Source organism: Salvia hispanica, chromosome 1, assembly GCF_029641045.1.
Source record: "Salvia hispanica isolate PSC_SH4W2 chromosome 1, Shi_PSC_v1, whole genome shotgun sequence".
Lineage (NCBI taxonomy): Eukaryota > Viridiplantae > Streptophyta > Magnoliopsida > Lamiales > Lamiaceae > Salvia > Salvia hispanica.
Window position 1 is genome coordinate 25,162,600 of NC_142692.1, and position 18,350 is coordinate 25,180,949.

Sequence of the window (18,350 nt, forward strand, 5' to 3'; positions counted from 1 at the left end):
AATGTACATGTACATAAAAGTTATTCTTTTCTTAATAATTGCAACAGGGTTAATATATAATACGAAGCTTTAATTTATTTAAATTATTTAATTTTATGAAGTGAAATGAAAATCGCTAAAATGGCCAATTATGTACATGAACATTTATATACATTAATCACTACCTAAATGAAATTATAACATCATAAAAATTTGGCTGAAAATTTGGGGGTGATGTAATTGCATGCATATGAAATAAAAGATAATTTTGTGATTACAATAAATATCGAGTACAGCTTATATCATTTTCTTTTTAAAAAGTCATAAATTCTCAAACAAAAAAAAATACTTAACTGACATTCAGAACTATTTGGTGGTCGGTATTGAAGTTGAAAGATAAAACAAATAAGTTATGGCTATACCTTTCAGACAAATAACAAGAGGGCAATTATTCAATTTCATTATTTAATACACATAGATGAGATTCAAATTTGACCAAAACTTGTGTAGGCCGGAAATTTCCATCTTCTACAATATCATACGATAATCATGATGTGTCCGATCTATGTGTAAAAAATAATTATGATTAATTGCCTTTTTCACGTTAAAGCTTATCGGTTACAGTTGTAGGTAAAGGAGTTATACAAGTGGCAACTCAACCAAGAATTTGTCTAGTCAGGCAGTACATGCTAACATAATCTTGTGTGGCTAATTGTTCAATATTGCAATAGTTATATCAATTCAACCGGCTTGGCCTATATTCAGTGCACCATAATTCACAATAAATTAGATAGTACAGAAATTTACACTAAATAAATGGATGTTGATAAATGTACATGTATATAATTGGGTAATTTAGATATATTTTTTATATTGAAGTCTCTTCATAAGCATTAATTAATTTAAAAATAAATTTATAATTCATATTAAATACTAATCCTTCTGAAATAATTTAATATTGTATTAGAGCATCTCCAATGCAAATAGGCCAGCTATAGGTCAGCCATTCTCTCTCTCTGCCACGTCAGCAGCACAAAAAATCCACCTGCCACATCAGATTTAGGCCAGCCATAGGCCAGCCGCAATAAAAATAATTCAAAATATACTATATTTAAGAAATTAAAATTACGATTAAATTACGGAATTAAATTTACGACACATATACGGGAAAATTAACCCATTCCATTCAAAAAAAGTACAAAGATTTAAAAAAAAAGTACATGATTTTTTTATTTAAAAAAGGGCTTCCACACACGAGCCCCGCCACTCTCTACTCCTCATCGCCGTCGCCGCCGTCCTCGCCGTCGCCGCCGCCGCTGCCGCCACCCGTGGTATCTGAGCCCACGTCGGAACCCCCTAGCCGTGCCCTCGCGACATCCAAATCAACCCGCATGCTCTCGAGCATCGAGTGAAGAAACATCTTCTCCGTGGGGTCAGTGGCGGTCCTCCAATCTTGGAAGACCTTGTACATCTGATCCCGCGTTTGGTTACGCGAATAGAGAGTGTACTCGAGTGGGGCGGGTGGGAGGGCGGAGGACTGGACCTCGCGGGGCGATAGGGGGGATCCTCCCCTCGCAGCCCGTTGCGCCCGCTTCTGTCCAACCGGGCGAGGGCGACCAGCAAATGAAGGAGGGGATGGAAACTCCTCAGCATCCGGGGGGAGGTCGTGGGATCCGCCGCTGCTGCCGCTGTAGTCGCCGGTATAGTTCAGCCTCTGCTTCTTCGGCCACCCAGCGTCGCACCCCGCACGGAACTTCTCGGAGTCCTTCAACAACTCATAGCACTCCCAAAAGTGGAACTCCTTGTACTTCCCCGCCAAGGGGAACTGACTCTCGGCTATCCTTCGGGCGTCCTCCTCATTCTGCCCACTAGTGAGCTGACGGAGGGCGTTGGCGTACAACGCCGAAAAACGGCCGACCGCGGCCCTGATGCGCTCCCACCCCTTCCGGACCTCCTCCCCGCTGAAGTCCTTCCCGTGCGGGCAGTGCCTCCTGTAGGCAGCTCTAATCTTCGCCCACATGTTGACGACCCGCTGGTTGTTCGCAACCAGCGGATCGTCGCACACCTCCAACCACCCCCTGGCCACCCCGACCCCGGCGTACTCATCCTCCGTCCACTTCCTCCGGCCGAGGGTGTCGTCAACAACGGGCTGCGACGACTCGCCGACTGCCTTGGCCTTCCCCCTCGTCTTCTTCTTCTTCGCCGCTGCCCGCCCCGCTGGAACGGGAGTGTCCGGATCGCCGAGATCGATGCCCATGTCATGCAATGACAAAAGGTCATCGCCAGTGAACTGCGTCTCCACTAGGGTCGACGTGTGAGACGAAGCCGTAAAAAAATCCAGAGAGGGACGATAAACCGTGTCCCCCCCCCCCGGTGACCCCTGCATCCCGGGATGCATACCCATCATCTGCTGCATCTGGGGCATACCTCCCCACCCCTGCCCGCCGCTGGCCTGTCCGCCGCCCGGCATACCCCACGGCATCCCCCCTGGTTCCCACCCCCTGGCGCTCCGGCCATCATCCCCATCAGCTGATTCCAGGGGACGTTAAACCCTGGGCCCATCTGCCCGCCCATCTGGCCCCATCCAGATCCCACGGGTACCGTGGGAGTCTGAGATCCACTCGTCGTTGGACTGGACTCGTTGTTGTGATCCATCGCTCGATGATGCTCTTGTACAGAAAGTTAGAGAGAGAGAAAACTCTTTAAAACAAGTGGTGCAAATGAAAATGAAACTAAAATCGCGTTTATATAGGTTTTAAAAAAAAAAAAAAAAAAATTCGTCGCTGGCCGATCGGGCCGCCACAATGGCGGCCAGCGCTTCGGCTAGCGACGCGCGTTCGGCTAGCCTACGCCGAAATTTCCGCTGGCCGCCTCCAATGGTTCGGCTAGCCGATCGGCCAGCGCCGCGAATTGGCTAACCGGTCGCTACCCGACCATTGGAGATGCTTTTAGAAGAGGGTAGAGTTGGATTGCTTGGTGATGAAATTCTTTAAAATAATTAATTATATCTGTATTAGGATTAAAGGGTAAAACTGTAATTTCAAATGCTGAAAGTGAGGTGGTCCTAATGACACATCTCGCCTGCCAAAATCAAAGTCGTTGTCGCGTACAAGGATTTTTCCTTTCCATTGTTATATGTGGCATATTTTTTGTCATTACGCTAAAACTCCTCGAATCTATGAAATGGAGTAATTAGTAATGCTCATCTTCTTGTATGTATCCGTCAAATTTTGATTTGGTATGTGATTATCTAAATGCATCTTTGACTTAGAGTGGTCACTTTACATATTACTGGAAGAAAGGGAATATTAGGCATTATCTATAAACATGCTATACATTTAACTTAAATACTTTGACATTTCTTGTTATGGTAGTATGGAATGCAAATGAAATAAAATAAACCGGTATTATAAAATGATGGTACAGTGGAATGAAATAAGGTGATTAATGGAACGAAGACGATATCTTCACATTTTCATTTTATTTCTTCATTTATTGTGCCGTATAAAACAAATTAATTATAAGTAGTAGAATAAAAGTTCATTTTATTTCTTCATTTATTGTGCCGTATGGGACAAATTAATTATAAGTAGTAGAATAAAAGTATGAATAACCATCTATTCCATCATTCCGTTCCATAACATAAAAAATGACCTTAATACAGTAATTACTTTAATCTATATATAAGTACTATTACATTTGGTAAACATCCTCTAATAGCATCCAAAATACTCTCTTATCCACTTTTCCGTAGGTCTATGATTGCTTTGTTTTGGTTGGTTGTGGGTTTGCCGATTTACTTGACCTTGTCTTTATTTGGTGTTTAATTTGTAGTAGTAGTATTCTTTTATTTTGTTTATTGTCAGATTTTGTGGCATTTGACTCGTCATCTCTTAGCTTTTATTTATATCTCTTTATTTTGTTCTGTGGGCAAAGTTTGTGGCAGTAAATATTTGTGATGTCCTACTATTTTTTTTAGCTGCCCATATTTAGTTTGAACATTTTGTATTTCATCTAACAAAGATTAACTTTTCAAATTTAAAAATCAATATTTTTTTTTAATTGGACATGTTGATTATAAGTGCATTTCAACTCATATGCGCATTTTATTTTACATTTTTTAAATTTACCCCTCGCTACTTATACAATTCAAACCAACACAAATGTATGCTGCTATTAAATGATAAGCTAGTAACTGCTTTCTAGACATAAGAAGTAGCGGTTTAAACAAACGCAAGGAGATTGTATTTTAGTTGAAAAAAAAAAGATATGAGCACTATTTTTTATAGAGGTAATCGATTAAATTTCAAATAATTTATGAGTCACATATATGTATCTCAATGCGTTGGTGGGCATGCATGTTTGTGTAATCATATTGTACGTGTCTTTGTGTCTATCCCTCAATTATTATAACCTCGCAACACGTGATTCACTTTTATCTATAAGTTTAAATTACGAATTATTGTTGTCCATCTTTTTCTTGCACTTTAATTTAATCAATTCCTAATCAAGCCAAAACCAGCTATATGTCACCATAGTCTTCAGTTTAGTCAATGCGATCAACTTTAGCGGCCATATTCCATGTAGTTACGGGATTTAGTACTTTTAAAAAATGCAATCCCACATTTTCATATTTACATTTATGAAAATGCAAATATGAAGGTTTCCCACTAGTATTTTACTCGAAATTTTATTTAGGTACTCTTAAAAATCTTGGTGTAGTGGTAAACACCAAATCATAAATATGTAATCAGGCCAAATTTCCTATTCCTCATGGGATGGACCCTGCTTGGCTACCAACCAATAATATTTCGAGAAGTGGGAAACAAATTTAATTGAGCTAGAAAGTCTAAACAAGGACAATTCCAACTGCTTATATTAGACTTATCATACACAACTAATTAAAAAACTAAAAACAACCTAATAGAGAGAAAGACGTGATAAATATAACTCAATAATCAAGAATTCCATGGTAATAAAGTTGAGCAACAACTGATTACTGCAGTAAAATTGATATTCAGGTCTCACCTTTTGATTTCCAAAGTCACGTGGCTGAAATAAAACACATACTATGTGAGTCGACCTAACATAAAACAGATGCAAGATTAACGTGTCTAAATTAGACATTTCCACCCCCAGATTGATCACAATAATGGAGGAGCAATTATCTAACATAATTAACTAATCCCACTTATTAACCATATCACTATGAAGATTTCATGCAAGATTGACTTCGCTAAATAATGATAGGGTGATGCTTGCGTAGCATCTTCAAACATTTAGAGATTATATAACCATATACAAGTATGGCTGTCATCATTGGTTCACTAATTATTTAAATATTTCATTTATTTACTTTTTTATTTTGAATTGTGTCATTTTAATCTCTTAATTTCTTATCTTAAACATGTTTGTATAATGTGCTTGGCGAGAAAGTGAGAAAACATTATTACTCTTTAGCCTTTATTTACCTTTTTACACTTATTAGGGAGTACTAATTAGAGGTTTAGCCTTCGTTCCCAAAAAATTGAGGATCAGTTTTTCCAATTTTACTTAATCTGGAATCGGGACGGATTAATTTTCAATTAAAGTTAATGGCCCTTCAAAGAATCATGCCTAGCTCAAATGACAAAATTAATAATCCCTTCGTTTGCAGTAGTGTCGAGATGGTTGAGTTGTTTCATTTTTTTTTTGATAAAAATAGTAATTTATCTCCTATTTTATTATTTTTTTTTCACTTTTACTTAATTTGATTTTCTACTTTATTCTTTATTCATTTAACTTCTAATCAAACATTTGGCCGAAAAGAAATATCCAAACCAAGGTTAGTCGGACTCGGAGGCAGTACAACTCAAGATTGTCCGTAACGAGAAGTCTTTATGTGAACAGTGTTTATTTTCCAATAAGTTATTGTGAATTTGTGCTTCTAAAAAAAGCAATTGCTTGGGTGTAATGATAAGTTTAAGTATATGCACGTCTTGATTAACTTATCCCGTCACTTATAGTAGTACTAAAATAGAGATATAGAATTCACGTGCCATGGGTTAAGCTATACTATTATTAATAAGGAATGGATGAGTACAGACTCTTATTTAACATGCGTTGCATTATTATTGACCTAGTTTAGCGAATCAGCAGCAGGAGATGTACTTTATGGCTGCCTAACTATTTGACTTGGTGTCCATCTGTATTAGCAAATCCACAATTCTCATGCCTGGTTAACAATTACACCCCTATAGGCCCATCGATAGTCCATACCTTATCTGTAAACTATTGGGCATTTTATTAGTAAAACTTGTGCCAGAAGAGTAGCTAAAGAAAGCCCAATGCAAGCCCATCTACGCAAAACCCTAGCTAATTACTCAATATAAGCAAAACCCCTCCAATTAAATTAAGCGCACCCTTCATCCTCTTCCATCAACCCTAGCCGTCACAATGGCGCCCAAGTTGGACCCGTCCCAAATAGTCGACGTCTACGTAAGGGTGACCGGAGGAGAAGTCGGCGCAGCCTCTTCCCTCGCCCCCAAAATCGGTCCCCTTGGCCTCTCCCCGAAGAAGATCGGTGAGGACATCGCCAAGGAGACCGCCAAGGACTGGAAGGGTCTCCGCGTTACCGTCAAGCTTACCGTCCAGAACCGTCAGGCTAAGGTGACCGTGGTTCCCTCCGCCGCCGCGCTGGTCATCAAAGCTCTCAAGGAGCCCGAGCGCGACCGCAAGAAGACCAAAAACATTAAGCACAACGGCAATATCTCCCTCGACGACGTGATCGAGATTGCCAAGGTCATGAGATCTAGATCCATGGCCAAGGATTTGAGTGGAACCGTGAAGGAGATTTTGGGGACTTGCGTCTCCGTTGGCTGTACGGTCGACGGGAAGGATCCTAAGGATCTGCAGCAGGAGATCACCGATGGAGACGTCGAGGTTCCTCTCGATTGATCTGCTTTCGTTTTTCTACACCTTTTTGGTTTTTGATATCATTTTCTTCTTTTCAATTTTGTCTCGATTGGATGATTGGTACGGATATTCACAGCTTTTTCAGCTGTGTTTTTTTTAATATAGTGAGACTTGAGTTCAATTTTGGTAAACCGTGTTTTCATTACTTTGTTTAGTCAGTAAAATGCATGATGATTATAAATATTGTCAACAAATCTTTTTTTATTAAACTACCAATTCTCATTGTGAGACTCTAGCTCTGCAAATTTTGGTGTCTAATTTATGGAATCATGCTACTGTGATTATAATTTTTAGTGTGATTATACTTTTTCAATTTGTTCTCACAAAGCAGATCTTAATCTTATTAGATTGGTAATTCTGTTTTTCTTGTTAATCGCATGAATGTGTTTATTTCTTATTACGTTGTTAGCATCGGATGATTGCTTATGCTCTGTTTGTCTTCTAGCATTACTAAATAATTTGTCCTTCCAAATTTTAAATTTCTTCTCCATGCCTTCCCCTTAAAAATCCGAAATGAAATAATATTAATAATAATAAAAGTGTCCACGTAAAATTCTTTTCTTTGAAATGAATGTATTCTTTTTCCAATATTCCAAATTCCAAACAAGCGTAGACGTGCGCAAAAACACTATTTGGAGGGTGAGAAAAATTGTGGCTATTAACGCAGCACGTTTTGCACATACGCTTAATATTGAAACAAAGTGGTGATTCCACCAAACTTTTGCCGACATCTTCGCCTCCTATAAATCCCTCTTCAAGACTGCAACTACACTCACACTACTTGCCTTATCTCCAGACAGACTAAAACCTAAAGCGTTCGATGGCCAAGCATGTTAACTTATTGAGTTGTAGGTTTGAAGTTGCGCCGCAGCTGATTGTTCTTCCTCGTCGCCACTCCACCCCTCCTAGGCTGGAGACCATTGCAGAGGAGGAGTCTCATCAAATCCCTTCTCACCAACATCTCATAAACGAAGTAGCTTCGTCCCCCTAATTTTGTTCTCTTTCCACTTTTTTTGGTTATAAATTAATGGCATATGCTATTGCTTCATGTATTCTTTGTTGATTCCTTTCCATGCCGAGTTTTTGGTGCTTTTGTTTGCGTTTGCCCTCGTGTATGTATCCAACTCTTTATTTCTTTGACAACATTTGCATCGGACGATTTGAGGTGCTTTTACAAGCTAAAAACAGATTGTTCTATTGGCTTTTGTCTTCTGATAATAACCACCAAAAATCACGCTAACTCAATGTAATTTGAGAATCAAGCAGATCCACATTGTAGCGAACTAGCTGTTTGTATGAAATTAGTGAATTTGGCTGCATGAGTGAATGTTGTTGTGATCAAGCTTTTGGTCCTATTTCATCTAATATTATATATAACACTTTTATAGGGAGTCGGTATTATCACAATTCACAAATTCACAAGTAAAATCATAAATTAACATCTATAAATTGGCAGTCACAATGGGAATTAGGAAGGTCACCAAAAGGTGTTTTGTGTGTTGCGGATAAACTACGAATGGGCCTTAAACAGACTTAAAAATGTACTTGGGCTTATGCCATTGGACTCAATCCATAAGCATACCAGATCTAAACTTATTTTTCCTATTTCCTTTGTTAAGCAACTAAACTCGTACTGTTACTAGTGCAATAAATATAAGTTAATAAATAACGTTCTAGGAGTATAAATTTGTTAACCCGACTTAAACATCAAAACCGCCCGATTATAATTCTATAAATATGAGACTAGACATGAGTTATAAACCTCACACACCTATTCTTCTTGAAAAATACTTTTTGGAAATTTGAATTTCAAGCTGAAGTTTTGTTTCTCTCCTACCCAAGTCCTATGCTCCATCGTCCCATAAAAAATGTCACACTTGTTGAATGACCCGTCCCATAAAAAATGTCACATTTGTGGAATGACGCGAAATTTTAGAAAGTTTCTTTTGTGTGTTAAAAGGAAAGAGAAAACATATTTTTATATATTAGTGTAAAAGAAGACTTTTTTTGAAAAATGGAACTAAAAAGGAAAGTGAGACATATTTTATGGGACATGTGAAGTATTATTTTATAAGATTTGCCTACAATAAAGGTCAAAAAAAGAGTCTAGGAAACAGATGGAGCCATCGCGCCATCTTCGAATCTTTGGAGAGTCATTAATGATTCAGCATTATGTTTAACTAACAGTAGAAATCTTGTATTAGGATTTACACTACAAAACCGCTTGCTTCCAAACACTTTTTTCCAAGCATATGTGCGCGCATCATTCCGAGCAATCAACAGACCACTGAGCATTTCTTAAACTACCGTGCGGTTCAAGCACCACTAAGGTGCTCAAAAATTTCCATGACTTTTCCAAGCATTTATAAATCGTTCATGAAAATTTTTCGAGCAGAGTATAGGTGCTCGAAAATTTTCGAGAACAAATGCAGGATCTCGAAAATTTCCTATCACAATTATATGGGTGCTCGGAAATCATTTTACTCATGCACAGATCCAGTTTCATCTCTCTCATTTCCTAGCATTTCTATTTCTTTTTTCTTCTCTTTTCTTGCATGCGATTTCTTCGAATTGGAAATGTTTCCTTTGCCTGTGGTCGGTCATGCTTGTTACTTTCCCATTATATAAAGGTACAACTTTTATTTGGTAGCTATTTTCCTATATTTATGGGTTAAATAATTTTAAATATTATTATTTGGTTTGGTTTATACTCTCTCCGTTCCACAAAAGATGTCACACTAGTGAGACGACATGAGATTTTAGGAGGTTTTGTTTTGTGTTAGATGGAAAGGAAAAAATAATATTTTTATTATTGTGAGAGATAACTTTTTCTAAAAATGGAAATGTGACATCTTTAGTAGGAGACTAAAAAGAAAAATGAGACATCTTTTATGGGACGAATGGAGTATTATCTTTGTATGATAGAATAGTGAAATTACAAAATTTGGGGAAGAGAGTGGATGTATAATAAAAAAACTTCCCACCGGAGAATTCAATCGGGGTTTTGTTGACAAATTAGATATGTTTATAAATTTTGTTGTGCTACACCCCTATAGAATAGATGGATTAAAAATTAGATATCCATGTGCATGTTGTGATTATAACAAATATATTCATATACACAGTGAAAAAGCATCTTGTAAGAAGGGGTTTACTCGTAATTATTTTGATTGGAGATTTCATTGCGATGTCGGAGCAGCGTCCAACTCAAGACAAACAGAATCCATGCATTTTTATCGACCGATAATCCATACGAACATATGGTGCACGATGAGTTGGGACAATCGGGGAACTTAATGTGATTGTGTTTGGTCCGAAGAATCCAAAATAGAATATTGATCGTTTTCTAGAACCTATGATTGCCGAACTCAACAATTTGTGGATTGAAGGAATTCTAACCTATGATATATTAAGAAAACAAAACTTTCAATTGTCCGCAGCATTAATGTGGACTATTATCAACTTCCTTGCATATTCAATGTTATCGGAATGGAGCACATTTGGACATTGTGTGTGTCCGTGTTGTATGGAAGACTCACATGCTTTCTCCTTGAAGTATGGATGAAAAACCACTTGGTTTGATTATCACTATAGGTTTCTCAACAATAACCACCGGTGTAGGAAGATGTAACACCTGGATATTTCTCTATAGTGATTTGAACAGCTTACATGCATAAACACTTTGGATAAACTGACAATCATTATTTTTTTTTTGTGCATAAACATGCTAACATATAGGTTGATGATCAAAACTTCCACAAGATTGCTTTTGATAGAAATATAAAATTAGATACGGTAATTATATCTATAATTTGAAACAGAAGAAGAAGAAGAAGAAGAAGAAGAAGAAGAAGAAGAAGAAGAAGAAGAAGAAGAAGAAGAAGAAGAAGAAGAAGAAGAAGAAGAAGAAGAAGAAGAAGAAGAAGAAGAAGAAATTGACCTATTTCACCGATGATTTGTGAAATGATTACTCCAATGCACGAAAGACGCTTGATCATATTGAGGCTTCCAAAAGATACTCTGAAAACCGCAAGCAATGTCAGCAGACGGCCCCTGGAACATACAACAACAACAGTGTTTCATTTGTAGAGACAACGAAAAAAATAGTTAAAATTTTATTTTTCTAGTTTAACTTGTTTACATCTTTAAATAATGTTGACTTCTTTTTAAATAATGTTTGTAGATCAAAGAGAATAAGGGGAAGCGCCCTACATTCTGTGAACTCTTTAATAAGACTCACAAGCTAACTAGAAAGACTCAATGAGAAGTTTTTGCACCTAATAGGGAAATTGAAGAGACACCGTCGTAGACGACGACGACCGCTATGGCCACCGAGACAGTGACAACTCCACCCCAAGAGCAGCCGACGACAACGTATACCACGCAAGCAACGACTTCTGTCATATTTTTTTTCGGAATTCTATAGGGTTCGGCGACGCCGTCACCACCGAATACCGTTCGAACTCCATTCCAACTCCGAAGGATTTCCTCCAAACCCTAGCACGGGACAGCCGAAATTACATCTGTCACAACAGTCTGCCTGAAAAGACCACACTTTTGGGCCAATATTGCCTCAGCTGCTTGATTTTATATTAGTAAATTTTTAAAATTTCTCAAGCTTACATAAGAACAACTTCTGTTATTGTTGAAGAATTCGGCAACAAGGAGGAATATGGATCTCTGTTTATGTGTACATTTGTAGGACTTACTTGTTCACCATCAGTAATGGTTCTTACTTCATCATATATCTATCATCAAGAACCAGATCTAGTTGAGGCATAGTTTTCATAAGGAAATATGCTACTAACAAGGAGATCGAAAGGAAGAAATGGAAGGTCAAGAAGCTCTTGTAACAATAGGAAAACAACCATTAGTTCATAAATGACAAAATGATGATGAAGAGCTTATAAAAGGAAGAAAGAAGAGAGCAAGGACTTAAATATGTCACTATAAAGCTGTAAAGAAATGTTCAGGTTCTTTGAAAGGGACAATGAGCACCGGATGATTAGGAAGAATTCTCGATTTGTAACTGTTGATTCCTGTAAAAGTTGTATTAGTATTATAATAGTATAAAATAATAATTGTGATGTATAATTAGTAGTTAAGAAATTAGGGAATAAAAATAGGCCCGCAACTCAAAAAAGATTTTTTTTTAATTCCCCAACTAGAGTGAAAAAACCTCACGCTCCCCGGCTAAGCATGCTAGTCCAAAAATTTGCCAAAAAGAAGTCTTAAAATACAGTTCATTTATTACACAGTCAGCATCTCATTTTACCTCCAAAAAGGGTAAAAATGTCATTTCACCAAACTGGTACTTTAGATTATAGTAGATTTAATTATTTTTCAGGTAAGTTGCATGAAAAAATAAATAAATAATTGCATTTTAATTTACTTAATAGTTTGTTTCTTTCCTTGAGTATGGTAATATAGATAACTTATTTACTATATACTACATTTGTCCCGGTTAAAATGATACAGTTCTTAGTTGTCATGAGATTTTTGGAGTTGTTGGTTAAAGTGTTTAATTGGTGAGAGAAAATGAAGGTGTAAGTATTCCCTCCGTCCCACTCAATATGTTCACCTTTCCTTGTTAGTTTGTCTCATTCAAGATGTCCACTTTCTATATTTGGAAAAAAATCTCTCTAATGTCTCTTCTCATTAAAATATTCCACTATATTTTTTCTCTCTACTTACTCCATCTAACAACTCCTCATAAAATCTCGTACCATTCAAGAATGTGGATATCTTGAGTGGGATGGAGATAGTATTAAATATAGAGAAAGGGAGTTGAATATTTTAATTGGAGAGAAAAAAATGGCTGATAATATTAGTTGGAGAGATAAAGGGAGTTATTGTTTTCTAAAAATGGAAATGTGTCATATTAGTTGGGACGAAGGGAATATGTGTATGTTTGCTCGAAGGAACAAGTTATTGCAAAGGCTGAAGCATTATGGGTTTATGGGGTTGAAGATTTGGATTATGATGTCATCTTCGCTTTGAAGAAGAGAAAGCAAATCCCCGGTGTCGAAAAGTAATGAGTATATATTTTCCTTTTGCTACCAGCTCGCCCACCTCTGCAGTTGCGGGGTTCAGCCGACATTAGCACTTACGAGGTTGAGCGACGAGTACAAGAGATGCGTGAACAAGTTAGGATGAGTTTATGATTGGCGTGCAACAAAGAATACAGATAGTGATGCACGACGAACTTGCAAAAGTTCGTGCGGAGTCGGATAAGCAAACAACGTCGTTTCAATGACAATTGAAGATCCTTAGAGAACCATTCAACCAATTGAGAAGAGGGTAAATAATAAAATAGGGTTGTGAACTCCTTTTGAAGTGAAACAATTTAGTATTTGATGCATAAATTATTATTACTACAACAACCTCCAAGTATACAACACAGAAGTAGTATAGCTAAAAGTAAGTATAAGGTATCGAATACAGGGAATAGTCACATACTGTTTACCAAATACTCAACTTCATACACTATTTGAAGAAACAAGATTTGGTTGGATATTAAACTAATTAAAGTGATGAAATAAGTAAACAAAAACAATTAAACAAAACTGAAGATCAAATTTATGAGAAAATAGTGAAAACAAGGAATTACAGGGATAAGATTTCACTACTTTAGTTTATTCAAAACACAATTATGATATCCAAACAATGACTTCAGGGTTACTAGGCATAGTCACCTAATCATTGTCGTTGCCTGGTCAACATTAGTAATGTAAGAGACCCCACATTCCGCTAACTCATTCCACTCACATATCATTTAAAACTAATATATACAAGTGGGACCCCTATTCCACTAACTTTCTTCCACTACTTTTCTTAACACCTTAAAACCCGCGCCATTTAGAAATGAGACTCTTAATCGTGGACGGAGGGAGTATAATCAAAACTGGCCAAATCTATGTTGAAATGAGCCCCAATTGGGCTATTTTTTTAATACAAGCTGATACGCTTGGATTTTGCACGGTTTTAAAGCCTTTATTTGGTCCGTTTTGAATGTCAAAGTTGCATTACATGTCTATTATTTGCTTATTTTATACATTTTGGTATTTTGACATATTTTGTGAGAAATGTGCATATTTGAGCCTAAAAAGGGAGTCAAAATGCGAAGTAGGGAATCTGGAGTTTCAACCACCACCCAAGAGTCGGAAACTTCGGATCAATGCATGGCGACTGCTGGACAAGGTGCAGCGGTCCGCCACAAAAATGCGGCGCACGACAGAATGTGTTCAAACTCATTTTTCCAACGATCCTGGTTGATAAGGGCGTTCTGCATGTCATTCTCTTTGTCTTCGAAAGATCTTCGTGTTAATTGGTACCAAGATCATCTCAATCGGAGTTCTTTGAAGAAAGTTATGGCCGTTCTACCAAAGTCGCGCAAAGCTGTCAAGTGTAGAATTTTAGGCAGAAATTTAAAGAAGGAAAGAAGACATTACCTTGTTAAAACAAATATTTTCCTTATACCATGGGGCACGAAATTTCTATCTTTATTATTGCTTGGAGGGAACTTTTAACCAAATTTAAATCCTTTTCAAACCTATATATACCCCATAACCTAATTCAATATTCACCCTTCCATAGCCCCAAAAGGGGAGCCTCCAAGGCTCCTCCCTCTCCACTCCTTAACCTAATTCTTCCATCATTCTTGGATATTAAAGCAAGGCAAGAGGAGCATGAAGGCTTCAAGATTCAACCTTGGGTTTTGTTTGTTTATTCCATGTCTCGTACTTTAATTATTGTTTTAGTTCGTCTGTCTATGGATTACTAAACAATAGAATTTTGAGGTTTGATAGTAATTAATTTTATGTAGTTCTTTTTATGTTTAATGTTCAGAACTTGTTCCACTTGATTTTTCTTGAACTTTTGTTCGACTGATTGGTCGTTATCTTGATTATTCTCAATCTTTGATCGGTGATAATTTTGATTGGTTTATCTTATATGTTCATACAATAATTGTGACATGAGTATTGATGCACGATGGGGAGAAATCGTGGTAAAACTTGAGTCGGATGAACGTAGAACTAATTAGAATAACTAAAGAGTTAGTGAAATCATTATGCTTCAAATTCCTCTATTTGCCCGATTCTATATTCTTTGCTTTTATTGTTTTACTTTATTGATTTATCTCTAGTTTTAAAATTTCAAACCCAAATCTATGTTTCTCTAGATAGTATTTGATGCCTAGTACATGATAGTCAGTTGCAATTCTATTCCATGTGTTCGATATCTCGGTACTGACCTTTAGCTATACTATTTCTGCCTTGTATACTTGCAAGTAGTTGTAGTGCTAAAAAATAGTGCATCACAAGCTCAGGCCCTGGACCATTAGAAATTAGCCTAAGCTCGGCTTTGATCATCCCAAATAAGACCTAGAATTACAAATATTATTTTATACTCCTTCCGTGTCGTGGTAGTTGAATCGTATTACTTTTTGTATCATTCCAAGATAGTTAAGTCGTTTCTTTATTTGAAAAATTTATATTCTTTTTCTTTCTCTATTTTACTTTCCTACTTAATTCTAATATTCACTTAGCATTTGCAACTCATTTCTTAACTTCTATGCAAAAACAAAAGGCCTCAATTAAGGTGGAACGGAGTGAGTGATTATTTATCTTATACTAATAATATAATAATTATATTCTTTTATTTTTGGACTGATACAAATTTTAATATATTATTGATAAAGTAAGAGAGTGATAAAACAAATTCGAATATTGTTAAATGTTAATAAAAATAATGAAGCTCACTTCATTTAGAGGAAAAAAAGTTACAAAAGGAAATAACATATTTATAAAATAAACCAAAGTAAAAAAAAAAGGTATCTATGTTATACTATATTTTTAATAACATTACTTTCAGGAATGAATGTAATCAAATATAAATTTTAAATATTATACAAACTTCAAACTATGTGTTAATACTGTATTGACATATTTTATTATTGTTATTTAATTAATTTTTTTATATATTTTGATAGTCCAAATTATAATTTAAAAGTTACTATAATATTTAGAGTTTTGTGTTTTATCTATCCATTAATTTCATGATAAATAAACGAAGTGGAATGCGGCTTCATTTTATGTGGTGCCAAAGTCGCAGGATTGGATTATTTTACTACCGCCAACCGACCAAATAAGGTAGTCCACATCTATAAAATAATAATTTAAAAAGTTCAAACGCATTAGACAGTACCACTATTCTCTCGACACGTGGCAGTTAAACAGCAGATATTAGCTATTTGCATGGGCTGTTTTAGGATGAGTTGATTGGGTGTTTTATTTGTTGTTTAGCTTAAATGATTGTTGGAGTGAGGTGGCGGGAATCTAGTGGTTGGGAGGATAGTGGTGGGCCAAGGGGCGGTGGTGCTGACGATGACTCTCTACATTCTTCCATTTTTTCCATCATAATTCATGGTCGGTTCTGTCACACTACCACTGTTATTTGATATGCCTTCAATATACATTGTATATGAGTTTCAACTTTCAATCAGGTTTTTGTTATTCACATGTAACATATGTTTTGATTGTTCGTGTTCCCTTGATTTTGTTTTCTTGCCTTCACACACCGTAGTGATTGATTGAGGTTATTTGATCGAATTCGAAATTATGTTGCAAGAGAGGGTATAGCAAATCTATTTGTACAAGATTAATGTCATACATTTAGGAATTATATTTATTTTATTTGTTAATTTCACCGATAAGGAATGGACTAATGCTACAAATTCAGAAGCTTTCAAGCGGAATGCCACCACACAAATTGTCCATCTGCTCTCATAAAAGTAAAGCAGAACACTTTCACTATACATGTAAAAGTAATATTCGGCACATCCCATTAAACTAGTTTATCGATATTACTATAAATTATTAGAGCGAGAGATTTGTTCAAAATTAGTGGAAATTATGTTGGCGGATAATTATTAATTTCCAGTGCTGTTGGATGCATTTCGCCTGTTTACCAATTTATTTTTAATAATAATAAAAAAAAAGAAACAGGGCGAGGTTGTTGATGTTGAGTGGTAGTAGGGTCGAGTGAGATTAAAATGACAAAATGGGGCGGCGAAATTCAACCCAATCAATCATTCCAGCTCTTATGAGTTGAGTTCTCCTCGTATAAATAGCCCCAAATCCCAATCACTCTCATCATCAACAAAGAATCATTTCATCTATTTACCAACTTAGAAGAAATTAATCAAGAAATTAAGATGACCAAGGATGTAGAGGTCGGCGGCCACGACTACGGCGCCAAGGACTACCAAGACCCGCCTCCGGCGCCGCTCATCGACATGGAGGAGCTGGGCAAATGGTCACTGTACAGAGCCGCCATCGCCGAATTCATCGCCACCCTCCTCTTCCTCTACGTCACCGTCCTCACCGTCATCGGCTACAAGAGCCAGAGCGCCGTCGACCAGTGTGGCGGCGTGGGCATCCTGGGCATCGCCTGGGCCTTCGGCGGCATGATCTTCGTCCTCGTCTACTGCACCGCAGGCATTTCAGGGGGCCACATCAACCCGGCCGTCACGTTCGGGCTGCTCCTGGCCCGGAAGGTGTCGTTGGTTCGGGCCGTGCTCTACATTGTGGCGCAGTGCTTGGGAGCCATCTGCGGCTGCGGCCTCGTCAAGGCTTTCCAGAAGTCCTACTACGTCCAGTACGGCGGCGGCGCCAACCAGCTCAGCGACGGCTACAGCACCGGCACCGGTGTGGCCGCCGAGATCATCGGCACATTCGTCCTCGTCTACACCGTCTTCTCCGCCACTGACCCCAAGAGAAATGCCAGAGACTCCCACGTCCCTGTATGAACATCACATCTTCCTAATTCAATTTATTTTAATAATAAACTAATCATAAGTACTTAATTTAAACCCTAATTGTTGTAGGTTTTGGCGCCGCTTCCAATTGGATTCGCGGTGTTCATGGTTCACTTGGCCACAATCCCGGTCACTGGCACGGGCATCAACCCTGCCCGGAGCTTCGGAGCGGCGGTGATTTACGGCAAAGACGAGGCATGGGACGACCAGTGGATTTTCTGGGTGGGACCGTTTGTGGGGGCAGCCATTGCTGCGATCTACCACCAGTTCGTGTTGAGGGCAGGAGCGGTCAAAGCTCTGGGATCATTCCGAAGCTCTTCCTACAATTAAGGACTCGGACTCGGACTCTTTTGTTTAGTGTGTGCAAATATTTTGTGTGCTACTTTAATTTGGCACTTATTTTAAAAAAAGAGTGCCGTCTTTTTTTTCTTTTTTTTTTGGTTATGGTTTCTCCTCTTTCCTACTTAAGCACTAAATATAGTGCTTTATGCATAAAGTAATAAAATTTGCTATTTCACCCATTTGGATTTATTTTCTTATGAAAGACAACTATAAATCAATGTGGAGTTGGACAAACATGAGCTCTTTTCGGTGGGAT

At 37.6% G+C, this 18,350-nt stretch overlaps 2 protein-coding genes across 2 annotated transcripts; both read left to right on the forward strand.

Annotated features, from left to right (window-relative positions):
- Positions 1-6,363: 6,363 nt before the first annotated feature.
- On the forward strand, positions 6,364-7,064 carry LOC125217796 (large ribosomal subunit protein uL11). The gene has a single exon (XM_048119334.2). The coding sequence runs from the start codon at positions 6,415-6,417 to the stop codon at positions 6,913-6,915; it is 501 nt and encodes a 166-aa protein (XP_047975291.2). The 5' UTR covers positions 6,364-6,414; the 3' UTR covers positions 6,916-7,064.
- A 9,989-nt stretch (positions 7,065-17,053) lies between these two features.
- Positions 17,054-18,273, forward strand: LOC125219698 (putative aquaporin PIP2-5). Its single transcript, XM_048121741.2, has 2 exons — positions 17,054-17,737; positions 17,822-18,273. Exons 1-2 carry the CDS (start codon positions 17,150-17,152, stop codon positions 18,080-18,082), a joined length of 849 nt encoding a protein of 282 aa, XP_047977698.1. The 5' UTR covers positions 17,054-17,149; the 3' UTR covers positions 18,083-18,273.
- Positions 18,274-18,350: the final 77 nt, after the last annotated feature.